General features: G+C 42.9%; 1 protein-coding gene across 1 annotated transcript in view; it reads right to left on the reverse strand.

Annotated features, from left to right (window-relative positions):
• Nucleotides 1-1490: 1490 nt before the first annotated feature.
• The window catches only part of RPP40 (ribonuclease P/MRP subunit p40), a 44671-nt gene continuing 18459 nt past the window's right edge, over nt 1491-27702 (reverse strand). The window contains exons 3-8 of the mRNA XM_040353656.1: nt 26697-26765; nt 24789-24884; nt 24568-24693; nt 20925-21117; nt 6845-6979; nt 1491-2115 (exon numbers count right to left, since the gene is read on the reverse strand). Coding sequence (XP_040209590.1) covers nt 1917-2115; nt 6845-6979; nt 20925-21117; nt 24568-24693; nt 24789-24884; nt 26697-26765 — 818 coding nt within the window. The 3' untranslated portion in view covers nt 1491-1916. The remainder of the gene's footprint in view (nt 2116-6844; nt 6980-20924; nt 21118-24567; nt 24694-24788; nt 24885-26696; nt 26766-27702) is intronic.

Consider the following 27702-nt stretch of genomic DNA (forward strand, 5'->3'; position numbering starts at 1 on the left):
TGCCACTGATCCTATAGGACTGTTCTATTGGGTTGAGATCAGGACAGTAAAGAAACTCCACCCCCTGCATGTAAAGTAGGGAAAATTGATTGCAAGCTGTTTGAGGGCAAAGACAGATGTGAACGTACAATATGTAAAGTGTTGCATAAACTTATGATAAAATATATAAACTTTTTATGTATAAAAAAAAATTTGCCCGCACATGATGGGATAATGGAAGTCAGCAGAGCTTGACCACATTCACTAAGCTCTGGGGAAAATTCCCTTGCAAACTCAACAGTCTATGTGGGAGACATTTTAATGGTTTGGGGTAAGTTCTTAAATAGTTTTAAATCTGTATTCTATGTACATTACTTTTTCTTATTTTCCTTGCACACGATTACTCTTTTCAAAGTGAAATTCTATCATATTAGCCAAGCTCTGTGGAAAGTTCCTTTGCAAAGAGGACATCTTATTTTTCTTTAGTAAATTAACCCCAAATTATCTACTACAGAGTATCAGAGGACAGACATCTTTATTATTCATTGCCTTATGGGCACCTTCCTACAACGTGGGAAATTTATTAAAACTGGAGCAGACAGAATCTGGAGCAGCTGTGTATGGCAACCAATGCAGCTTCCATCTTCAGCTTGTTCAGTTAAGCTTTGAAAATGAAACATAGAAGCTGGCTGGTTGCCATGCACAGCTGATCCAAGTTTGATATATTCTCCTCTGTGCCCAGGGATCCACTAAACAACAATGTTCTCAGAGAACCCTGGAAGTACCAGGCATAGGTGAGAACTAACCCCACATCCATGAGTTTCATCCATATCTTTTTCCCCAATCTATTTGAAATGTTACTTTTTATTGTAGCTCCGTTTAGGCTCCAAGTCATACAGTCTGGATTTACACAGGCAGAGCTTTTGCAGATCATGATCAAAGATTTAAAAAAAACTTCCAATTCTCCATGTAGTCACTAGTCACTGAGCACCAGAATCTGGCAAAATTCTCCCTTCAATGCAGATGTTGTGTGCTTAATCTACAACTCATGGTCAAAGAGTGCTAATTTTCCAAAGTTTTTAAGCTGAATTTTATTCCTCCAAGTGCCACCAATTATGTGACTTGATATGCTTTACCCTGCTTAGATTGCTTGCCATCATGTCTGTCATCCTGCAACAGTAATCTCTCGCTCCTATTTTTTTCTCTATTTGGGTGTTCCAACTGGCCTTTATCTGCTCCAGCAACATCCTCTTGCATTGTCCATAATATGAAATAAATCAACAGGTTACATGGGACCCATCAAAATGGACACAGCGGGTGTGCATACCCAGGAACGCCAATGCAGATATCCCACCAACAGAGCCACCGAGGGATATAAGAAGCCCTCAGGATAACTCATTGAAATACCTTTGGATGGGCTAACCCTTTAACTAGTGACTTATCTATCACTATAAGTTTTCACTTAGCAATCTTACATGTGACATTTCTATCATGACATGACCATGAACAAGAACAGTATGTGCAAAACATGCACCCTTTATTTTCAGGGTTACACACAAATCTGTAGTCGCAATTTTGTTACAAAAATTATGTATTTTCTAAAATAATTCAATCATAAATCTGAAGTGTAAATTCGGTTTTTACTGTTTTCGACCTATCTGTATGTTCGCATTCAGTCTATCCTCAACTCCTTTAACTCGCCACATTATTTACATAGACTGAATTCCACCCACACAACACTCACAGAGTGCAACAGAAACTATGTTCAGGCCGCTTCAACAGCAGATCATGCTGCATACAATTCTGATATTGTAAGTTTCCAGTCTTTGTGATGAATAAAAGAACTCCCTTGAATTTCACGTAGGATTCCAAATCATCTGACAGCAGTGATTAAACAGAGAAGCACCAATGTTAAAGTTGCCATCAACAAATGATAATTATGGTGGGCAGCCATCGTGTGTCCCAACAGCCATGTGTAGCCAGTAGTCTTCATTGTTAAAGACAATAAAACTGTACAAATTTTCACCACCTTTAAAAAATCCATGTTCACTTTCTTTCCAAGATACAGGACTGTCTGCAAATCCATTCACCATAAGGGATGCCCATTGACTTAATTTTAGTTCATCAAAATATTCTCTGGAATAGAAATAAATACAGTGTAAATTAAAACTAGTGAAATAAATTTCTGAAAAACATTTCTTTAAATTTTATCGTTCTGTTGTATTTAAATATTCTAACTTTTCTTGAACTAAAGACCATTAACTTAAAAGTACAATGAGTTCAATATATTTGGTAGACTTTTGAAAAGGCAATGAAGTGCACAGCTACTTGTAGTACAAGACCTGCTGGGAAACCATTAATATAATATCTACTGAATTGGCTTTTATTCTTTCCATGAAATTATCATCCTCTCAAGTTGAAGTCTCCAAAACTATTGTTTTGCACACTGCAAGTCTAATGCCAAAACTTGCCTCCTGTTTTTTTAGAACTCTTAAACGTCTGAGAGGCGGCGCGTGCCAAGGTGTTAAGTAAAGAAAGAATTACCAAGATTGTAATTTCCTGAAACATTACTAATGTCTTAATAAATTAACCGTTTAACCGCTTTAAATCCGCGATATAGCCGAATGACAGCTACAGCGTGGACCTACTTTGCCGGGAGGGCGTCAATCAGCTCTGTGATCGGCCAGTCTATGAGACTAGCTGGATCGGAGTAAGGGGTCGATCCCGACCCCTTACCACGTGATCAGCTGTCGGCCAATGTAAACGGAGCCAGTAAATCGACAATTTTTTCTCCTCACGCCGATGACCGCGCAATTGTCATGTAAAGTGCATCAGCGCTGAAAATTGGTCTGAGCAGGAGAGGGGGTTTAGCCACTTTCTTACTGGGCACATATACCCCCCTCCTGCCCAGGCGAAATGTCAGCTTCCGGCACGGCGTCGCTTTAACTGACAATTGCGCAGTCGTGCGACGTGGCTCCCAAACAAAACTGACGTCCTTTTCCCGCCACAAATAGAGCTTTCTTTTGGTGGCATTTGATCACTTCTGCTGTTTTTATTTTTTGCGCTATAAACAAAAAAAGGACAATTTTGAAAAAAAAAAAAATATATATTTTTTTTCCTGTTGCTATAATCAATATCCCAATTTTTTTATATTTTTTCTCTGTTTAGGCCGATACGTGTTCTTCTACATATTTTTGGTAAAAAAATAAAAAAAAATCGCAATAAGCGACTGGTTTGAGCAAAATGTATAGCGCCTACAAAATAGGGACAGAATTATTTTTTTTTATATTTTTTTTTTACTAGTAATGGCGGCGATCTGCGATTTTTATTGGGACTGCGACATTATGGCGGACACATTTATGGCACCATTCACATTTATACAGCGATCAGTGCTATAAATATGCACCAATTACTGTATAAATGTGACTGGCAGGGAAGGGGTTAACACTAGGGGGCGAGGAAGGGGTTAAATGTGTAGCCTAGTGAATGTTCTAACTGTAGGGGGAAGGGACTGACTGGGGGAGGTGACCGATCTGTGTACCTATGTACAAGGGACACAGCATCGGTCTCCTCTCTCCCTGACAGGACATGGATCTGTGCGTTTACACACAGATCCACGTCCTTGCCTGTGTAACCGTCGATCGCGGGTGCCTCAGTGGCTGGAGGCCGTATATATTGCCTCCCAGCAATTGGGATTCACACTGCGGCTGTATGGCCGGCAGGAAGTGGTTAAGTGCCCAGTAAGTAAGTGGTTAAAAACAAAACACCACTGTCTAAAGCGAACATTATCTATATTTTAAAACCTGGTAAAGACCTGGTAGATCCAGGTCCTTATAGACCCATCTCACTGCTGCACTGTGATGGTAAACACATAGCAAAGATACTGGCACTTAGGCTAAACTGGGTCATTACATCCATTGTACATTCAGATCAAGCTGGGTTTTTTCCAAATAAATCTACCGCAGGCAATTTGAGAAGGCTTTTTCTAAATATGCAATCACTTGCTGATAATATAGGCCATAGAGCTCTATCATCACTAGATGCCATGAAGGCCTTTGCTAGCATTGAACGGGTGTATTTATGGGAGGCCCTTAGACGATTTGGTTTTGGAGAGACATACATCTCCTAGGTCCGCTTACTGTACTGTCATCCTCAGGCAGCCACACGGTAGGGGTCACCCGTGTCGCCCCTGCTGTTTGCTATAGAATGGCTGGCTATTCAGATCAGAGACAACCCAGGTATCACTGGTTTTTGCTATGGTAATAAGACAGGAAAAAGCAACGCTATATGCAGATGATTCTGCTTGGAGATACAGACGCTTCTGAGGGAGACTATGGCTACCATCACAACATTTTGCAAGTACTCAGGGCTTAAGATTAATTGAACAAAACCAGTGTTATTGCTCAGTGATGGGGAAAGTCCTGAAGACTCAGCACGTTCCATACCGATTATCATTGCCTTCAAGTACTTAGGGGTTTGGGTGACTCCCTGTATCTGAAATTTTGGACAATTTAATATTTCCCCACTCCTACAAAGATTTTGTGATCGCATAAAAATTTGGAATACTCTTTGTTGGTGGCAGCATGGTGAATTTCATCAAGGTGACTCATGCCCCAGCTGCTGTATTTCCTTCATAATTCCCCAGTGATGGTTCCTTTAAAAGACTTTAAGGACTGTCAATACCATATATCGTACTCCAATCTGAAAAAATCATCCCCCAAGAATAAAACTAGAACATCTACAATGCCCCGAATATGAGGTTGGTTTGGCGTTGCTGAATCCCTGGTTGCACTACCTGGCTTTGCAACTGCAGCACCCGATAGGTACATTAAATGGGAGTGTGGATCAAGGGGGTACAGGGCATAGCTCTTCTGAAGCAGTAATGCTATACACAGTAAGGGGTGGCTACATCCCAGTGGGTCTGGAAGCAGAGACTTTTGGTAAGCCACGTTTAAAACCTTCCCAACATATATTCTAATCCAGAAAGTATGAAATAAAGCCAGGTAGATTTGGGCGTGGCAGGCAGAGTTTTTAGACCCATTTGGTAAATTGGCATCTACCTTGAATTAGCCAAACTTCAACATGGTGCAATATGGAAGAGGTATGGCATTGTGTATCTGCTGCAAATTTTCTATAATGGAGTTCTGCTCTCCTTTGAGGCTTTGCAGGAACCATGTGGCCTTCTATGCGGTACTATTACATGCAATTACAGCATGCCATAGCGGCTCAGAGTATAACTTCTGACTGGTCTGTGTCTCCAACACCCCTAGTTAATTTGGTTAAAGAGGCCATAACCCCTAAGGGTTTCATATCACAATGCTATGCTACTTCAGACATTTCTGGAAAAAACACCCCCTATGAGTATTAGCCAAGTGTGAGAAGGATGTTGGCCAGCTCCATGGAGACCAATGGGAGGACACTCTCCAGGCCGTAACCACTTGCTCCCTAAATGTGTCTAAGAGACAGACGCAGGTCTATATCCTTATGAGAGTGTACTATACCCCTCATAGATTTGACACTATGGGACTATTATCTACACTGACCATGGTGATTTGATTCACTTATTGCGGAGGTGCCCAAAACGGCACTCATATTGGGAGGGAAGTGGTGGATACTCTAAACTTAGATTAATTTGACATGGAGGATCACACCAAAGAGGCTATTGTTCGAGCCCTATTTTTGGCTCACAAAATATTGAGGTCAGATTGGAAGTCGGAGAGCACTCCCATGGTTAAGGAGTGGATTACTGCTGTAGGTAATACAATTAGGATTGAAAAGATAATTTACCAACATAAGGGGTGTTTGGGCAAGTATGAGAAACTCTGGGACCTATGTCTAGCTGTACCGGATAGGCTTCTTGGACCTAATGCTAGTTGATCACTTAACTTGATGCTTTTATGGGTGTAATGCTGTTATGGTCATGTAATCTCCCTGTGTATATGTATTTTATATAAGCTTTTTGTTTTATGTAGTGCTGAATATGTGGTCCATGCCGGCTAATTTTTAGGGCTGTATGTCACTAATAGTTTTTTTTATGTATGTATACATTTTTTTTATACAAACATAAAAAAAAAAAAAAAAAAAAAAAAAACACACACCACAAAAATGGCTACTTTAAAGTAACAATGCTTTTTATACAAATATGTTTTACCGTTTCATGCTCATACTGCACCTAACGTTACATCTATTTTCAATAGTATAGCTACATCTACTGTATGTACATAAGTCCAGTTTGTTTTTTATTTTAAATTCTTTTTAGTGTGGTTTCCAGGAAGCCTATCTTCCTTAAGGATCAATAGTAAAAGTATGAAAAAAAACATTTATACAAGCAATTCAAATATGTTGTGCTGCACATGAAATACCCACCCCATCTTGTCTCATGCATCTACCTATTTGCAACAGAGACAACCCATTATAGTTCAAGGCTTTGACTCTACTAGGAAGTGTTGGAGCTCAGTCCAAAATGTGTCTGTAGCTGTAGTGACTGCAGATTGTTGCAGGCGTATGCAACAACTTTTTTTGAAAGGTGTTTTAGCTTTACAACAAAAAATACAAAAGGAAATGTACTTGCATTACAGGCCAAAGTCAACTATTCATTAATGTACAAAAAGCAGGTAGTCCGTGGAGAGAACAAAGAAAGCCCCAACAACATTCAAATCCACACCACATACAACCATGTATCAATGGCACATTTTTCCAGGTCTCCCTATGTAGCGGAAAGTTCCACACAGAGCAATCCCTGGCCAATGTGTAGCCAACCTTCAGAGTATGTGACAACTCTAGCTGCACTTTATACTTGATGGCTTTCTAAGCTGTTAAGTGAAAAGGTCTTAAGAGGCCCTGAAATCATGCACATCACCCTTACCGTAGCTGCTGTAACAACTGCATTATTTTTGCTGGTGTTATGAATCCAGTAATAGTGCATACATAAGCTCTCTCTACCAAAATATTTGGATCTGGGCAACAAAAGCTTGATATGAAACTGGATGCCGGATTGTTGCTGAAATTGGAAAAAGATAAACCATTAAAATATTCATTATACACATACACAAGTACTCAATAGGCAAAGGAACCCGCTCCAGGTGTGAAAGCAAAGTGTGATAACTCATAGCAACCAATAATAACGTATAATTCAATTACTTGACTTCAGTAAACTGAATGATGTTAATCTTGGGTTACTCCATATTGCACTGCCTAGCCATTTTCAGCAGACTTATTGTGTTATTACAGGTCCCATTTATTAAACAATATGTTAACCTAACATTTCATATTCCTGATATGCGTCTGCTGTACCCTGCACGTGTATGAGAAAGTATCCTGTTCGCTTTTATTGCTTCCTTTGTGTGAAATACCTGGTGATCCTGCCAGTCTCTGCTTTCCTCTTAAAAACTGACCACGTTAGGGCATGAAATGGGTAGTTCAGTGTACTACAACCAAGGATAACAAACAGCTTTGCAAATACAACATCCTAGCCTTTTTTTTCCCTCTTTGCATGTGCTTTATAACCTGCCATCACTGACCTAGGCCCATGTAAAAATGTCTTTGTTTACATTCAGACTCTCTACAAACTGCACTATACATAGTGTGGAGGTCAGTATGTATACAGAGCAGCACCAAGTAAAAAGCACAGTGCCTCTAGATGCACATTCTGATTTCAATAGCTGTTGTCTGGGGGCAAATGGACGGCACATTTGTTAGGGCTTTGCTAAACTTATGCAGGTGCTGTCAGTTTCCCTGGAGACTGCATTACTTTACTACAGTATAAAAATGAGTTCTAGATCCTGCCTTTAAGACAAACCGGTATGAAAATTATTTTCTTTTTTGCTTTTCTCGATTGTCTGCAAGCATGCTGCTCTACACTGCAGAGACTGAAGGTATTTAAATAAAGAATATTCTTAGATTAGGCACGTAACATCAACTTTCAAAGCATGATAAAACAAAAGGCAGAGTTAAGATGTTATGCTTACAAAAGTGACCTGCAGTCAATGAATGTATTACATTTTTGAGTTATCCATTAAACGTTAAAGTATATTTTAAAGTAGTTGTAAAGGAAAAAAAATGTTTTCCTAAAATCAATGTCTGCAAGGTAGACAGACAGAATAGTGTAATGAGTCAGTTAAAAAACGAGTATCTACATCACCTCCGGCGTTCTAGTTTCTGTTCTCTCATTCACTTCCTGGTTTGCATCGCTCGTTCATGTAAGAACTACATTTCCCAGTATGAATTGCGGCACGCCCAGTAATTCACACCTCCTTGAGGTCTCTAACACGTAGAGAGCGTCCTGCCGCACAGATGTAGTTCCCAGGAGGGGGTGAGCACGTTACTGACCACCGCAGTAAAGCCTCCCGTCGCGGTGGTCAGTAAAATCACATAAGCAGGAAGTGAACAGAACAGAGAAGAAATAGAGCAACTTCTGAGCAAAAACGAACAATGAGGAAGTGAAAAGAGGAATGTCTGCAGGTAAAGATTAATTTTTCCTTTACAACCTTTGAGATATAGTAGAGACAGAGATAACGACTAAGGTTTTTATTGCCATCTGTGCCCCTATTAGGGAAATTCACTCTAAATTGTAATGGTTACCATTGTGAAACGTGAAAGAACATCCAAAATTTTGGGTTGTCCCCAGAACAGGAATAGTGGGGATATCTTCCAATGGGGACACTAGTACCTTGAGAAGCCGGTGACAACGAGGGATCTTTCACTTTTGATTTTTACTGTTTTGGCTATGGGACAGGAAGTGAAGGAAAATATCTCCAAGACAAAAATAAATCCTACAGGGTTCATAACTCTAACTTTATCCAAAAAAAAAAAAAAAAAAAAAAAAAAAAAAGATATTTTGTGGATAATCTTTATATTGTTAAAAAGTACTTAAAGAGCTCCCAAAGGGGAAAAGCCCCGGCACTGACGGCTTCACGAATGCCTAATACAAGAAATTTCCGTCACTACTGTCAAGCCCCATGTGTGCCTATTTCAATGCCTTAGCCTCTGACACCGCAATGCCCAGGGAGGCACTGATGGCACATTTCACAGTCCTCCCAAAGGAGGGGGAAGGATCACACCATACCGGGGAACTACAGGCCTATCTCGCTTTTAAATACCGACATAAAAATAGTAGCAAAAATTTTGGCCAATAGACTCAAACCTATCCTTCCGTCGATTATACACCCCGACCAAAAGGGGTTCATCACGGGGAGGGAGGCCAGGGACAATGCTAATAGAACACTCCAGTTGATACACTGGGCTGAATCCCAGGGGGGACATATCCCTGTCTCTTGCTTTCCACGAATGCCGAGAAGGGATTCGACAGGGTAGACTGAACCTACATGCGAACAGTGCTGACCAGACTTGGCCTAGGCCCCAATATGCCATTGTGGAAATCCTCCCTCTGCAGTTATCCGAATGACCAAAGTAAAGGTGAATGGGCTATTGTCGGCTGAATTCCCGATCCGTAACGGGGCGCGCCAGGGATGCCCTTTGTCCCCCCTCATTTTTGCCTTAAAGTGGATGTAAACCCCAAAAAAATTTTTTGTTTTTGATGTCACAATGTAGAGAATAAGATTTCCTATCATCTGTGCCCAGTCTTGCCACACAGAGTTAATCCAGCTCTGAGCAATCCTCTTTTATTGTTCAGTTAAAATTAACAGACTTCCAGATAAAAACCTGTCTAAATAAAAAGTCCTTTCCGTCCCCTTGCTTCGAGTGACATACATTACCTCCCATATTATGATACACATCCAGGAATGTGCCTGTGTCCAAGCTAGTGCTTGAGATATGTAAAAACCCTGTCACTCAAAGCAAGGGGACGGAAAGGACTTTTTATTTAGACAGGTTTTTATCTGGAAGTCTGTTCATTTTCACTGAACAATAAAAGTGGATTGCTCAGAGCTGGATTAACTGTGTGGCAAGACTGGGTACAGATGATAGGAAATCTTATTCTCTTATTTTTGGGTTTACATCCACTTTAACCCTCGAACCACTGCTTAATAAAATCTGCTTGAACAGCGCCATCAAAGGCCTTACGGATGGGCCGACAGAACATAAGCTATCTGCCTTAGCAGACAAGGTTTTATTTTATGTCTCTGATCCCCTAATCTCGCTACCTAATATCATGGCCGAGCTGAAGGACTTGCTGTCCAATTTTAAAATAAACTATAGTAAGTCAGAGAGCCTGAACATGCCTACGGGATTATGAACACAGTTGCAAGCGTCTTTCTCCTTCACCTGGTGCCAAACCTTGCTAAAATACTTAGGGGTTTACTTACCCAAGAGCTGCTCCCAGCTTTACACATGCAATTATGTGCCGTTACTTTCCTCTAGAAGAGCAGACCTGAAAAGCTGGGATCAAACTGCCTTTTTGTGGATGGGCCGAATCAGTGTTTTAAAGATGAATGTGTTGCCCCCGTATTCTATTTTTCCTGCAGGTGGTGCCTATCCCACTGCCCAGACCTTTCTTCTCAACCAACAGTTTGTTTCTGCAATATATATGGCATTGAAAAAGCTCCCAGGTTGGCCCTCCGCACGATACGCCTTAAATTTAAAAGGAGGTATGGGGGTGTAGCCTACACAGGATTGCGGCGCCTGTGTACTGACCCCCTCCGCTCTCTGGTTTCTCCCCCTGGCAGATTTTGTTGCAACCGATCAGACACCGTCATACCCATTGACAGAACTACCTTTCTGCCTGTCGGTGCTGAGGTGGTTACCTCCTCTTCAATGCTTGGCCATTTGGCAACTTATGTTTTGGAGCCTATTCAAGCCTAGGGTGTGCCAGAGGGATCTCGGTCGGGGCCTTTACGCCCATCCTTTTCCACTGTTTACCAACAGCTTGTGTTATAGCCTAATCTTTTGACTGCTACACAAAACGAGCACCTACCACATGACCAGGAGGCTGGTTAGGTATAAAGCGTTGTACACTCCCTATCCCACTATCAGTGGCTGGATCTACGTATTTTCCGAGATTCGATTGATCCACTCCTATGCTCCTGATGAAGCGTCCTGTACGCGAAACATGTCAAGTAAAAGCAAGATCTACTATTACGCATATTGGATTCAGCTTCAAACACTAAGAGTTTCTTACATACCTTTCTGATGCTATGCGTTCTTATGTTATGAATGTGTAGCGGGGTCATCCTGTCAGAGCCTTACGACAGCTCATCCCCGCTGGAACTTTATCCACATTTTGTAAATATGTAAGATACCTTTAAGTAAGCTATGCATTGTGGTACTGCAAATAGCAGGAGACATGGACTCCATTGACTCGTAGGAGAAACAGACTACACTTCCCACAATGCCCTGTGTTACTGGAACATGTGACACCTCTGCATAGACTGATGGGGGAGGTTATTTAAGGAAAGGGAGGGGCTGATCTCGCTCTTTCGAGACCTGCACTTCTCTCCTCTGACAGAGTGAAGCTGTGCTGTAGGCCAGAAGCCTGGCCCTATCCACCGAGAGACAAGCCATCCAGACGGAAGCAAGACTCTATCATCCGGACCGTGTTCCTGGGGATTGAGGCAGCCCAGCTGACGACTGAAAAAGTGGAGCACACCCCCCTGTCTGGGATCCTTTGTGCCGTGGAGCAGTGTTTGCCAGCGCGCCCCTTTTCTGAGGAGAACTCAGGCGGATCGGCCTGTCGGGTGAGAGAGCACATGCTCAACTTCAGACCCTCTGTTTAGTACAGACACCTAGTGCTTTCTCACAGGCCACAGACACGTGTTCAGCCCGTAGCCGGAGCTTAGAGGCCCAGTTAACTGTTCCAGTGTTACGCAGAAGTGGTTGACGCTGACGAGCGGTCAATCCACCAACGTTCAGCTATCTCAAATGTTTGTTGCATAGTTTCTTTCACTGATTGCCACCCGTGGATTACAATTTTAACATGCACCAACCGGCCGCAACGCATATATTAACTGTTCTGTAGGACTGCCCGCTAGGGGGCGCTCGCGAGCATAGACTGCCTATCATTAGCTTAGATAAATGGTACCATTCTCATGTTTAATATCTCTTTTGCTTACATAAATTGCTAAACCTTGCAAGGGCACTTGTGAGTCAGATTAAGTCATTACTTGCTAGTTGTATGTATGTTTCAAACTTATGTTTGCCTTTAAGTTTCTATACAGTAAACTTACCTCTCTTATATTTAAATATATTCACTGCGTGGTGTGTATTTTTCCTCGTCCGTAGAGACCGTCCATAACCGCAGGTAATTTTATTGCTATACTGTCACTGTGTATTGTGTGCCTGCTATTGTGACCCCAGTCCAGCAGAGGTCACAATATCTCATTAACCAGATTTCTGATGTGTCAAGGGAGGGTTCGAGCTAGTTGACAGTGGTAAGCTGAGGCAATAGAGAGTAGAACCCAAATCAATCAGCGGCTCCTTCGGGGGTAGCGCTACACGTGGGGGCTCGTCCGGGATTCTACTTCTCAAATCACTTATTGTCCCCTAAAATTGAACCCTGCCCTTATCAAGATCAGTCATGGAGACAGTCACTGCAGCCAAGTGGTGCAAGAGCAAAGGCATCCTGCTAGAGAAAGGCCTAGTGATTGCAGTACGGGAAGAAGTTTGGGATGAGAAAGTAGTATGTTCAGTCCTGGAAACTGTATCCCAAGGTTGGAGGTTTTGGGTGATGCAACTAGGAGGTGGACAAGACTAGTTTACACACTTATGCCCTATGTGAATGGCGAGGGAAAGTTCCAGATTTCCTGAAAGTACCTAGTGTGAAGACCACCAATGGCAAAGAACTATGATACTACCCGAGCAAGAACCAGATGACCCCTCTTCTTCTGGCGCAGCTCCTTCCCTCTCTTCTGGCACCCTGACACCCAGTGGGGCACCAGGAAAAATTGTACAAGGGGCGGCAAAAACACCCCTTAAGGACCTCAACCCAGAGTTGTGCGCTGTTCTAGGAGAGAAATGCCCCCAAAGAAGGAGTGGGAAGAATCTGGCGACTAGGGAAATCCATAAGAACTCTACAGCCAGGGGAAGTGACCTGCCTCAGTAAAACTTACTTGGTCTCGCCCAGGCCCGTTTCTTGTCCTTGAGCCTGACCCGGCTGGATTCTCGGAGGGGTTGGAAGTGATACCTGAGGTGGTCCCCTTGAAGGTGCTGGAGAGAAACCATGGATGGGTGTTCGTCAATATCCGGAACCCCACCGCCAACCCAGTGCGGATGCCGGCCAGGGTACTATTGGGTCGGGTACATCAGGCCACCCCCGTTAGTCCTTTGGATTTGGTGGATGACAAGAAGATGGAGGACAAGAAGATGGAGGACCCGCAGAAGAGTCGCCAGCCTGATGGCGCTGAACTTCCACCAGAATGAAAGGAAAGGATGGAAGCTCAACTGAGTAGCTGGCAGAAGATTTTCTCCAAAACTGAGTTTGATGTGCCAAGAGCGCCACCCATCGAATTTGACTAAAAGAGGACAAGCCTTTCAGGGAGCGGGTCCGAAGGGTTCCCCTGACAGATTTGGAAGATCTCCGGGAGCAACTTGCGGAGTTGAAGAGGACCGGAACTATTCGGGAGTCCAGGAGTCCTTATGCTTCTCCCATAGTAGTGGTGAGAAAAAAAAATGGTTCCCTAGGGCTGTGCATTAATAACAGAACCCTCAATAAAACGGACCATTCCTGACCAGTACACTACCCCTTGGATTGAAGATGCACTACAGAGCCTGTCAGGGTCTGTGGTTCAGTGTCACGGACCTAAAGAGTGGTTATTACCAGATCCCTATGCACCCAGAAGATAGAGAGAAGACGGCTTTCCCCTTTCCCTTTTTTCTTTGTTTAAAAAGAAGACGGCTTTCATCACCCGTTTCGTTGAGTTTAACCGTATGCCTCAGGGACTCTTGGGTGCCCCTGCCACCTTCCAGAGGTTGATGGAAAAAACTGTAGGCGATATAAATCTGATTGAAGTATTGGTATACCTAGATGATGTCATTGTGTTCGAAAAAACTCTGGAAGAGCACGAACAGAGATTGGAGAAGGTGTTGAAGCGATTGCACGATGAAGGTTTGAAGCTGGCCAGAGAAAAATTCCAATTCTATCAGTCGTCTGTACACTACCAGGGGCACATAGTCTCCGCAGAAGGGATATTAACAGACCCAGAAAAATTGGAAGCAGTTACCTCTTGGCCCAGACCCACCGATGTGACTGAGCTGCGGTCATTTCTGGGATCGCCAAACCTCTAAACGAGCTACTGAAGACTGAAGATGAAGATGATGCTTCTGGGTCTGGAAAGCCAGTGAAGCTTCACCCAGGTCCCCGAAAACCTAAAGAGCCCATTTGCAGTCAATGGACTCCGGAATGTGAGGAGGCATTTGTACAACTTAAGAAAAACTTGACCACTGCCCCTGTTCTGGCCTATGCTGACACCTCGAAACCTTATGAGCTGCATGTGGACGCCAGTAGAGAAGGGTTAGGAGGAGTGCAGGGGCGGACTGACCATTAAGTCACTCGGGCACTGCCCGAGGGCCCCATGCCACTAGGGGGCCCCATCCGGGTTGCCAGGCTCAGTAAAACCAGGGACAGTATGTAAAAATCTGTTTTTTTTAGATCTGTCCCTGATATGTCCGAAAATGACATGCTTTTAATGTGAATATCCCAAGATTTTAGCTGCCCGCCTCTGCACTACCTCCTGGCGTGGTGGCCATCTGTAAGCCAGAGGGGCCCCATAATCTTCTATTGCCCGGGGGCCCCATGAGTTGTCAGTCCGCCCCTGGAGGAGTGTTGTACCAGGAACACAACGGTAGTCTACGCCCAGTGGCTTATGTAAGCAGGAGCTTAACCCCATCTGAGAAGAACTACCCACTCATAAACTTGAGTTCCTAGCATTAAAGTGGGCTGTAGTCGACAAGCTGAGAGATTACTTGTATGGGGCTGAGTTCGAAGTGAGGACCGACAACAATCCTCTCACCTACTTGTTTACCACCGCCAAGATGGATGCAACAGGACACCGGTGGTTAGCAGCACTCTCAGGGTTAAATTTCGGCCTGAAATACCGTCCGGGGGTGGGGAATAAGGATGCCGATGCCCTCTCCAGGAGACCCCATGGCCCAAATGCCCTAGAGAAGGAATGGACCCAAATCTCTTCTGAAGGAGTGCGGGCACTGTGCCAAGGCACTTAACTACAGACAAAAGGGGGGTCCCGGGCTGAGGAGATAGGAATTCTGGCTGCCGGAGTGCCCAAGTGCTATTGTGATATGACTCAAGACATGGTACATATTCTCCTTTGTTATAGACCACCAGGCCCAAAAACGCACCTTCTCACGTCGCTGACGGAATTCATCTTCTTATACACCCTAAGCATCAAACACCTTGTGGTGCTGGGGGATTTCAACTTCTGGGCCAACTCCTTGTTGGACCCCGTCGCCGACGCTTGCATCGACCATCTGGAAGGATTAGGTCTGCAGCAACTAATACAAGGCCCCACTCATGCCTCAGGTCATACGCTCGACCTCATTTTCAAACAAGATTTGGAAATTGACGTCAAGGAAATTGAGCCGCTACCATGGACCGATCATCATGCCATTAATTTTAAAATCACCACCAACGCCAGCCCAAAAAAAAAACGACTAAACCGGTGACAACTTACTGGACCAGATCACAAAAAAACTCCACTTGGAACTCTTCAAAACAATACCAGGGAACAAAATAAAAACAATTCAACAAAAACAAACAGCCACAGAAACTCTTGACGCCATCAACAAGGCGCTATTACAGTCAGCTGACTTGGTGGCACCAAAAACGCAAAACTTGCGTCCGAAAAAACAACTCCAGCTGGTTTAATGACCAGCTGACGTTGCTAAAACAAGAGCGTAGAAGAGCAGAAGCTGCCTGGAAAAGGAGCTCCTCTGACAAAAACCACAACATTTACAAGACAATAACAAAGAAATATCATAAAGAAATCTTTATGGCCAAAAAAAATCACTTCAACATCATCGCAAATGCCCTAAACCGCCCCCGCGAACTCTCCAAGCTGGTTTCGCAGACTATGAACCAAGCTTGTTTAGAGGCCCCCAATTCTGATTCACAAGAATTTTGCAACTAATTATCGGATTATTTCATCAATAAAATTGAAAAAATCCGGGAAAGTATTCAGCAAAATGGACTCGTCACTAACCCTTCCCCAAATCCTAAACTAAATACCGACATAAACCCGGCGCAACCCCCAAAATTCACTCTAAAACCCATCTCCATCAATGCCACTAAAAACATCATCGGGACTCTGCGTAATAGCACAGCACCCAATGACATCATTCCCACTAAACTGCTGAAAGAAAGTGCCGATATACTGGCACCAGCTATCACGCAGCTCATAAACCAATCATTCAAGGAGGGCATGGTGCCCACCTTGCTGAAACAAGGTACAATAAAACCAATCCTAAAAAAAAACACCCTTGACCCCAAAGACCCAAACAACCGGAGGCCCATAACAGGTCTAAATACCTTCTCCAAGGTAATGGAGAAAGAAGTTGTACAACAGCTGCAACTGCATTTAGACACCCATAAATTACTCGACCCGTTTCAATCAGGCTTCCGTCCGGGTCATGGAACAGAAACGGCGCTGTTTAAAATATAGGACGACGCTTTAGAGGCCGCAGATGAAAGAGAATCTTGTCTTCTGATCCTGCTGGACCTAAGTGCGGCTTTTGACACTGTAGACCACGGACTACTACTGGCTAGGCTAGCTAAAGTGGCCGCAGTCGCGGAAGGTGATTTACCCTGGTTCTCCTCCTTCTTGGAAAACCGATCACAAACAGTGAAACTGGGACCTTTCACTTCTGAAAAACGTATGGTATCATGCGGAGTCACTCAGGGATCTCCCTTGTCGCCCGTATTGTTTAATATCTATCTTCGCCCCCTCTTTGAAATCATCAGTAAACAGAAGTTACTCTACCACTCCTATGCAGACGACACACAACTGTATTTCCGTATCTGCAACAAAAAGGATCATTCTCTTGGACTAGAGAAATCCCTCTCTCTAATAGATAACTAGATGACTTCCAGTTATCTTAAACTCAAAGGTTCAAAAACAGAACTTCTTCCGTTTCACGCAAATCGGAAAAGTCACCCCAAGTCAACATGGATTCCCCCGCCCATTCTGGGAAAAACCATCTCCCCTAGCACCAAAGTCAAAAGTCTGAGTCATTTTTGACACCTACATGACAATGGATGCACAAATGTAGTCAGCGGATCCCATCATCTGCTGCGCCTACTACGCCGTCTCACCCCCTTTATCCCGAAAGAGGACATTGCAGTGGTGGTGGGAACAATCATCAATTCCAGACTTGACTACGCAAATGTCCTCTATCTAGGACTCCCTAAATACCAAATAACTCGTCTGCAAGTTGTTCAAAATACGGCCGCTCGATTAGTGATCGGCAAAAAAACATGGGAGTCAATCTCACCTTCGCTGAGATCCCTTCATTGGTTGCCAGTAAAAAACAGAATCACTTTCAAGGCACTCTGCCTAACGCATAAGTGTATTCACGGAAACGCCCCCCAATATCTATGCGAGAAAATAACAGCCCATAACCCCAATCGCATTCTGCGATCCACAAATCAAAACCTACTCCAAATACCCAAAACCAAATACACAAGTCCAGAGGAGATCGAAGATTTGCAGTCCAGGGACCTCGGCTATGGAATGCGTTACCAACTACCATCCGACTGGAGTCGGACCACTTGGCCTTCAGGAGAAAGATTAAAACCCATCTCTTCTGAGGTCAAGGGGTTTCCTTACCCATGGAATGGAAACAGCGCCCAGAGGCGATTCAGTTTGCATGTGTTGCGCTTTACAAGTTTCTCACTCACTCAATTAAAAAAAAGCGACTTACCTCAGTTAACAAAGAAGGAACTAAGGCAAGATGAAAAGAAGAATTACTTGGGGAAAATGGTCTTAGAGGCTTTGGAGAACCGAAACCCGAAGATGCTCCTGGCCAGTTCTTCAAAAGAGGCACGACTGGTGCATAAAAAGGAGTGGGATAGATTGCAGCTCCATCAAGGGGTGGTCTTACCAAAGGGGCCCCCCTGATGGCCCCGAAGAAAAATGGCAGATGTTCTTGCCCAGTAAACACCGGGAGACTGTACTAGCCACCCTACATGACCAGCATGGTCATTTGGGCCCTGAAAGGACTTTCCAGTTGGTCAAAGAAGAGGTTCTACTGGCCTGACATCAGAGCTGAAGTCAAGGGATATTGCCATTCTTGCGTCCAACGGAAGACTTTACCTCGACAAGCTGCCCCAATGGGCCATCTGCAAAGCCAGGGCCCGCTGGAGTAAGTGTGTATAGACTTTCTTTGCGTGGAACCTGACCTAAGTGGAACAGGAAATGTTCTGGTGGTGACTGATCATTTCACCAGGTATGCCCAAGCATACCCAACTAAGGACCAGAAAGCATCAACAGTAGCCAAAGTTTTGGTAGAAAAGTTCTTTGTCCTCTATGGATTGCCCCAACGAATCCACTCCGACCAAGGGAGGGACTTTGAAAGTAAACCAATACAAAAACTGCTGGGCCTCCTAAACATAGATAAAACCAGAACTACTCCCTATCATCCCCAGGGGGATGCCTAGCCCGAACATTTTAATCTGACTCTTTTGAATATGTTGGGGACTTTGAATTCAGAAGAAAAACAACACTAGAGCAATCACATAGCAGCCATTGTACATGCATACAATTGCACCGTGAGTGACACGACCAGATACACACCATACCGGTTAACGTTTGGGCGAGAAGCTCGACTGCCAGTTGATTTGGCGTTTGGAATATCTTCAGATCACACTTCCGCCGCCTCCCACAAGGGCTATGTGGATCGATTGAGAAGGAACCTAAAGGAGGCCTATGAGAAGGCACACGCTATTTCCGAAAAACGGGAACCAAGAAATAAGAGGAACTTTGACCTGAAGGTCCGGATGCAGGATCTGCAGCCAGGAGACCGAGTTCTGCTAAGAAACCTCGGCGTTCCAGGGAAACACAAATTGGCTGACCGCTGGAAGTCTCAGCCTTACATCATTTGTCAATCAGAGCCTAGTGCTTCGTTCCTGCCCTCATCTGCAGCGACCAGTAGTGGGACACTTCGACCGGAGGCCCCTGAATTCATACCTCAGAATGTGCTTAACGAAGGGTCAGAAGATGATGTTGACTTGTATTCCGCAGAAGACTTCATGGAGGCCTCAAGCCCATCGAGTAGAGATTTGAACAACTCGGGACATGAGGGGTCTGTTCTATCAGAAACTGAGAATGATGCTGCTCTTCTGAACAATGAAACAGACCCTATTCTTCCTAACTCCTCAATACAGGAAGAACCAAAAGGAAAGAAGAGTCATCTATCCTCCAAAGAGACTGACCTATAGCCAACTGGGGGAATGTTCTGAGGAAGCCATCCTTACTTCAAAAAGATCTAATGTTTTGAGTGATCCTCCAACTGCCACTTTAGTGGAGGTCAACCCCTGCTCACCCCCTGACACATCTGAATCTAGCACCTTAGTGTTAGTAAATAATGGACAGGGCAGCCTGCCCACCCCCAACGATTGGTGGTAGTTTCCCCTGTCCAATTTATGCCAGTCAATGAGTTATTTAGCTCTAAGCAGAGTAAGAAATGATGCTCAGGGTCTATTATCTTGCATGTTTTAACCACCCTTTTTCTCCGCTTGTATTTGAAAGCATGTATCAGGATTCATACTTTCCCTCTTTGGGGACCAAAGATTTGAAGTGGGGGGAGTGTGTAGCAGGGTCATCCTGTCAGAGCCTTACGACAGGTCATCCCCGCTGGAACTCTATCCACATTTTGTAAATATGTAAGATACCTTTAAGGAAGCTATGCATTGTGAGACTGCAAGTAGCAGGAGACATGGACTCCATTGACTCGTAGGAGAAACAGACTACACTTCCCACAATGCCCTGTGTTACTGGAACATGTGACACCTTCGCAAAGACTGATGGGGGAGGTTATTCAAGGAAAGGGAGGGGCTGATCTCGCTCTCTCGGGACCTGCACTCCTCTGTGGAGCACCTCCCCGTCCGGGATCCTTTGTGCCGTAGAGCAGTGTTTGCCAGCGCACCCCTTTTCTGAGGAGAACTCAGGCGGATCGGCCTGTCGGGTGAGAGAGCACATGCTAGACTTCAGACCCTCTGTTTAGTACAGACACCTAGTGCTTTCTCACAGGCCACAGACACGTGTTCAGCCCGTAGCCAGAGCTTAGAGGCCCAGTTAACTGTTTCAGTGTTACGCAGAAGTGGTTGACGCCGACGAGCGGTCAATCCACCAACGTTCAGCTATCTCAGACGTTTGTTGCATAGTTTCTTTCACCGATTGCCACCCGTGGATTACAATTTTAACGTGCACCAACCGGCCGCAACGCGTATATTAACTGTTCTGTAGGACTGCCCGCTAGAGGGCGCTCGCAAACATAGACTGCCTATCATTAGCTTAGATACATGGTACCATTCTCATGTTTAATATCTCTTTTTCTTACATAAATTGAGGATCCTTGCAAGGGCCCTTGTGAGTCAGATTAAGTCATTACTTGCTAGTTGTATGTATGTTTCAAACTTATGTTTGCCTTTCTTAAGTTTCTATACAGTAAACTTACCTCTCTTATATTTAAATATATTCACTGTGTTTTTCTTTTCTCTCTTCCCCTTCTGTTCTGTTATCTTTTGGGTTCTCCCAGCCTCCTGAACTAGTTTGAAGGTCCCTACCATATTCTTTGATTTACCAAGGAGTGTACAACAGGGGTGATTTATTGATGTTTGAGCTCATATGACACAGTAGACATATGATGTTCCTTTTACTCCTGCTATACTCCAACCTGTTTGTCTTTGACTGACCTACTAGACTAATGTATAGGGCCCGAACGAAGGCTTTCTTAATATGTCCCTACTATATGTATGTATTGTTTTATATTCTGTTGTCTGCAAAATTTTCAAAAAAAAAAAAAAAGAAGATCAGAGTACCTACCAATTGATGTTATTGCTTACAGCACCCAGCCACTCGAAAATCTCCATAGCACTACAAGACTCCCCCTCTTTCCCATGAAATTCTTTACTCTTCAATACAGGACAAAGCACATCTTTGGAAACAACAGAACTGATCTTAAATGGGCATTCTTTGACCATATATTTTGAAAAATACGTCTTTATAGTAGGTGCTTCTGAAAAGACAAAATCGTAATCAGAAATGTCATACTTGGAAAACAAGCACAATCATGTGTGACCATAATTATATAAGTCACATTGACATAGAGACCTTGACTACATTTCAACACATTAACCAGACCAATGAAGGTTAAAAATAAATGGTAAAATACAAAATGGCTTTGAATTCATGAAAAAGAAAAAGTACAAACATTGCATAACGATTAATTATAAAATACCTAATTATTCCTTGCAAGCAAGAATCTAAATCACTGAAGTTTGGAAGCTAAACTAAAATCACAAGACTCAGTCATGGAAGTTTGTCTGGCTCAGCCAGGAGGAGCAACTCTGTTCAAAGTTTAGTTGGTGCATCTCTTAAAGAAGCATTAAACATTGCAGCTTACCAATTCTAATGCCGCGTACACACGGTCGCTTTATGTGATGAAAAAAAACTACGTTTTTCAAAACGTCATTTAAAATTACTGTGTGGGGAAAATGTCGTTTTCTGTCTTCTGAAAAACGACAAAAAAAAATTTCGAGCATGCTTCAATTTGTGTTGTTTTTTGTGTCATAAAAAAATCACTGTGTGTAGCTAAAATGACATTTTTAAACCCACGCATGCTCAGAAGCAAGGTATGAAGCGAGCTTCAATGGAAAAAAGAGTGCTGAACGTAACCGCGCATTGCTAGAGCATTTTGAAAAAACGATGGTGTGTAGGCAACGTCGTTTTTTAAAATTGAAGTTTCAAAAACGTTGTTTTGTTTCATGATATAAAACGTTGTTTTATTTCATCACAAAAAACGACCGTCTGTACGCGGCATTAGATGTGATAGCTGCATTCCTTTTCTTTTGTAACATATTACATATTTGGTTTTGGATTTAATACCACTTTTGGTTGTGGCTTTAATTAATTCTTTCTTTTTAAGGTAAAATATATAAGGTGCACAAAATAAGCCTTGGTGTGCTGCTTTCTATAACATTGGACACCACATTTTCTAAAAAGTTTTGCTTTCTGAAAAATATTTGGTGATGATAGGCCCCTTTAAACTGCACACAATATATAGTTTCAGAATGACTGTACCACATAGGAATCTTGAGAAAAATGAAAGTAACGTTTATTAATTATAAAGTATTCAATAACAAGGTTTCCAATACGCTGCATAAGTTCAACAGGGCTAAAAGTGTTTTGCTGCCGATTTTCGATTTTGTACTCAAGTGCTGCTGCATCTCGCTGCAGTGTCAAACAATAGTCAGCCAGTGCTTACAGATTCCAGTGTCTCGGATACTGTTTTTCCATTGTAATAATATTCTGGTGAAACCTTTCACCATGTTAGTCACAAACTGCTTACAGCTTTTCAGGAAAGAAGTCCAAGTATAAATGAAGGAAATTGATCAGCTGCACGTTGCACTTCATAACATTGTATGCTGTAAGATGTTATTCAACCAGCTGAAAGTAGTTTGTTTCCCTGGCGTTGTCAAGAAATTTCACAGTGGCATCCTTGAATGCTCCCCATCACTAAACACTTTAGTTACCCAAGTCCTGTATAGTTCCAGCGCTGTTCCTGGCTGAAGTTCTTCTCTCCGGTCTTTCTCTTCTCACAGGATTTTCATGCAGCAGGGGGAGCCATTGGTTCCTGCTGCCATCAATCAAATCCCATGAGCAAAGAGCAGGGGGTGGGAACGACCCAACACATCTGCCGCAAAGCAAGTACTGTATCTTACTATGGGGGCAGACACAGAAGAGAAGAAGCCAGGATCGCCAGTGAAAGGACCCCAGAAGAAGAGGTTTGGGGCTGCTCTGTGGGGGTCAATTAACCACTTGACCCCCAGCCCTTCTCTGCCACTTTTTGTTTACAATCTACAGTACATCCACTTCAGCTCCGGGGGAATTTAATTTAATTTGTTACACTTTCGCTTTAAATTGTATTTTTATCACTTTTACTGCGGTCATCCCTTGTGAAAATAGGCATGCGATAGGTACTCTTTATAGAGAGATCTTATAGACCCCCCCCAGAGCCATTCTTTGCCCTTAAAAGCATTTGATCACACCAAGATCGGTATGGTCAAATGCGTTTAATTTTTAAAAATGGCACTGTTTTCATCTGGGTGAACCAAAAGTGATGCAAGGCCATCGCTTCCAGTTCCCTATATCAGAGACGAAACAAAGCAGTTCCAGCAGATAGGGGGAGGGGGGGACGGTTTGTACAAGCAATGCAGCAGCTACTTCCCCACTAGTGATGCAGGGGAACCTGCAGGCGTCATCCTGGTATAACCACTTGAAGTCCAGCGATGTACCAGTACATCGCTGGTCATCAAGTGGTTAATTTAAAAAACTGCCTTTACAAACGCTTTAATCATGGCATCAGTTATTCTGTCTCAAATAACAAAAATCTTCTCCTTCCTTGTTCATCGCTTTCACAAACTTTTTCAACAGTCTGAGTTTTATGCAGAGGCAATAACATATTTGTTGGGTCAGCAAGTTATTGTGCCACATTTTTCTGTCCCGAAACCAAATTCTTCCAGAGAGGGCTTTTTTGCATTGCTGTCCCAATGGCACATGCAACAATAGAACTTTTATAGCTAAGCTGCATTACTAGTAGCACAGTGACTACTTTTAGATCTCCACAGATATTTTATTTGTACTAGATTTTCATATGTTTTTTTCACGTGTGGAGCATAGCCAACAGGTATTGCAAATTTCAAAAACATAACTTTTTTTTATAAAAATGGTACCCGATAGGTTATTTATTTGCAAGAGTATTGAAAAAAAAAAAACCCCCAAAAAACTCTCTATTGTCAGTTAAAATAACACAGTGCGGTATTACAAAAAATGGCTTGGTCATGAAGGGGGGGGGGCGTAAATCTTCCTGGGCTGAAGTGGGTAAACCAACTACCCATGCTCAGATACTTTGTGTTCTTTGACGAGTTCTGACTGCACAAGTACAAACTGTCAAATGATATAATATATAATATATAGTATATTATTAAGATGACCTAACCTAAAAAGTGACTTAAATTGTGGCCCCTTTAAGTCAGTCTTCAAACTGAATTGTGCCTTCTTTCCTTCGGATTCACAATCCAGAATTTACATAGGACCTAAAAGTAAAGGAAACCCTGCCCACTATGATGCTACTCCAGTGTCATTCAATGGCTAAATGCTAGTGCCTCAGTGGCAAACTACATTTACAAGGCAATAACTGCGATTGCAAAGGCATTTGAGTAACACAAAGAAGATTTATTTATTCCCAGAGTTCCCGCTTTGACATGTAGACATCAGGACCCAGTCTCTAGGGTGCAAGGGGCCACATAGGGCTCTGAAGACCAACATAGGTACTTACAGGCATCACTGTCACTTAAATATTGTAAATTAGGCACCTAGTCAGTTTAGGTTCTCTTTGAATTACATACAGGTAGATCATTAGTAAGGAACTTTTGTTATTAGTGTACCATATTCAGTAGTTATTTACCTGCGTTATCCCATGCTAGGAGGAAATCGAACTTCAAAGGCTTCTTCTCAGTAAAGGCCCATCTCACACGCTGAAATTTTTTGCCATCCTGGGAGAGAGCCTCATTTGTCAGATCTAGATTAACAACTGCAAAATAACATACATAGATGATGATGCTATAAAAGATACGCTGATAAGTGAGATCACGATGAAAAAAAAAAAAGACAATAAAAAAAACTTACTATATCTCATAGTTTTTTTTCCAGAATACAAAGATGGCTTGCCCTGCAAACCTAGTTCTTCATATGTATCTTTATCCACTGATATAATAAGCTTTCCTGAAACGATAACAAAACAATGCCGATAATGCATAAACATAAACACAGCATGTACTTCTACTTTTAGGGCTCATTCACATGGGTAACGGTCCTTACAACCCCGAGTGATGCATACTGCTGCCCCCTAAACACCCGTTTTATTTTTTTGGCAGCCAAACAAGAATACCGTGCTACAACACTGAGATTAGCGCTCTCAGTTTACTCCTAATCTCCCCCTTCTCAAGGATCTTCATACACACTACTTAAAGGGTATGTAAACCGAAGGCTGCATTCGCACCTGGGCATTTTGAATCTTGGGAAGATTTTAAATGCGATTTCAAAATTCCTAGGTGTGAATGACAAAATCACACAACGCACATTTCAGATGCCAATCATTTAATTTGCGGTTCTGCTGCGATTGTCACTTCAGGAATTCCCATTGGGCGACATGCTTCACGCGATGCACTTTGCCACGATTGCAGTGCGACAATACCACACTGCGTTTTCAAATGAATGGCATCTGAAATGTGCGTTGGGCGTTTTTTGAATCAAAATCTGAGTGTCCAATGACACCTAGAACACAGTGCTCAAACCTGATCTAAACCTGGTTAAAACTAACATGAACCAGGTGGAGAAACAAAAATGTATATGTGTATAGCCCAGAGTGACATAAAAAGCCAGTATTAAAGGGGTTGTAAAGGTGAAAGTTTTTTTACCTTAATGCATCCTATGCATTAAGGTAAAAAAACATCTGATAGCACCGCCCCCCCCCCCCGAGCCCCCGTTTTACTTACCTCTCCACTTGAAAGTCCTGTGCGCGTTCTCGTCATCCTATTTGGTTTCTAGCCTGGCCATTGATTGGCTAGGCTGGGCGGATTGATAGCAGCGCAGCCATTGGCTGGCGCTGCTGTCAATCACAGCGGATGATGCGGAGCGCCGGGGGGGGCTATGGCCGCCGCTGTATCACGGGAGCGCGCTCGCAAAAGCTTTCCACCATGCGAGGGAGCTCGCATGAACATGGAAAGCTTTTGCGAGGAGGACCAGAGACAGCCGCCGAGGGACCCCAGAGGACACGGATCGGAGCCACTCTGTGCAAAACAAACTGCACAGCGGAGGTAAGACCCGGTTCACACTGGGGCGACACGACTGGCGGCTCAGCCACCTGACGTGTCGCGCCCTATTCAATGCAATGGAACCGTTCTAATAGGAGCGACGCAAGTCGCTCCGACTTAGAAAAAGGTTCCTGTACGACTTCGGGGGCGGCTCGGGGCGACCTGCATTGACTTCTATACAGAAGTCGTTTTGCAAATCGCCTCTGAAGTCGTCCCCAGGACGACTTGCAGAGTCGCCCCCCGCTGCTGTGTGAACCGACTCTTAGTATAACATGTTTGTTATTTTAAATCAAAACATTTTTTGCCTTTAGTGTCCCTTTAAGGCTAAGCATGACACCATGTGCTGCAAAGAGGGAACCCCATCTGTGTAAAAATAAATAAGGGAAGGGGAAAAACGCCATATAAACCACCATAGTGTAGCATCATTAATAAAAGTACTTTATTAAAAGAAAAATTCCTACTCACAGGATATGTGACATTTCCTGTATGCATACACAAAACCTGCCACAAACCCTTTACTAAATGATAGGCAGTCTGATTCTGTCTGTAACTTGCGTAAAAACATTTTTCATAGTATAAAAATATAGAATTCAAATATTAAACCAAGTTTTTCATTAAAAAAGGTTTTAAAAAATCCTTCAGATTTACCTTAAATGTTATTACATTTTTAACCGTTACAGTTTCATACTGTTTATTTAAAAACCCAAGAAATGTACAATACCTGTTGGTAGCAGGGCTGCAACATTATCCTGATCAATTCTTGTGTTATATGAAAGTGCATAAAACAGACCTGTAAATAAAAGATTATAAAAAGGTAGATCAGTTACAATGCAAATAGCATGAAACAACAAGCTGGATGTACATAGTACGATAAAAAAAACTTTAGTCTTCTCTGCTTTACTTGGGTTAGAGTGCATGGCAAGACTGATGCAGATGTCTATGCTGGCTAACTATTGAGGTTTGCCTCCATTTGAGTGTATTTTTCTGTGCATGTAAGAAAAGAGGCGCGTGATAACATAAACCTAATCTTACGCATGCTTTGGTAAGACATAACATTTGACTGTTGAGGGAATCGTCTCCCAAGATCTTGTGAAATCACCCATTGTATTTTTTTTAAACCGAAGTATAATGTCATACAGCAATTTAAGTCAAGTGCCTTATTTGACGTATCTACAGTACAATACATATTTTTCCCCCCTACAAGATCTCCCTAAAAGGCATAGTTGATATGGCCCTCCCAGGGGTCATCTGTGAAGCCCTGGCTATATCACTAGTACCTAAAAACAATCGGGAAGTGAGAACACACACAAATAGGAGTTTGTTATGACTGATTAGGGTCAACAAAGTGCCAATAAGTGGATAAAAAGTTTTTTATACACAGTCTATACATTTTTAAGTGACAGACTTCCTATTGCAAAAAATAAATAAAAAAAAGCATAAGCAACAAGCAAATGCAGCAACACTAATCTTCTGATAGATGTTCATTTACAAAATGTTTGCAATGGGGCCTGCAATGCATAGCGAGAGCAACACTATGTACTGAGGTATTGATCTGACTGAATGGGGTAAGCCTGAAGTACAGAGAGGTGAGGGAGGAGAATTTTCCAATCCATTCCCTACATGTCCCATCTATCACAGTGGTAAATACAGCCAAGGAGCTGAAGGGAAAGACAAGAAGGATGTGCACATGCACAGAGTACTAAGGGCTTAAACACATGGATGCAGAG

The sequence above is a fragment of the Rana temporaria genome, chromosome 5 (assembly GCF_905171775.1).
Source record: "Rana temporaria chromosome 5, aRanTem1.1, whole genome shotgun sequence".
Lineage (NCBI taxonomy): Eukaryota > Metazoa > Chordata > Amphibia > Anura > Ranidae > Rana > Rana temporaria.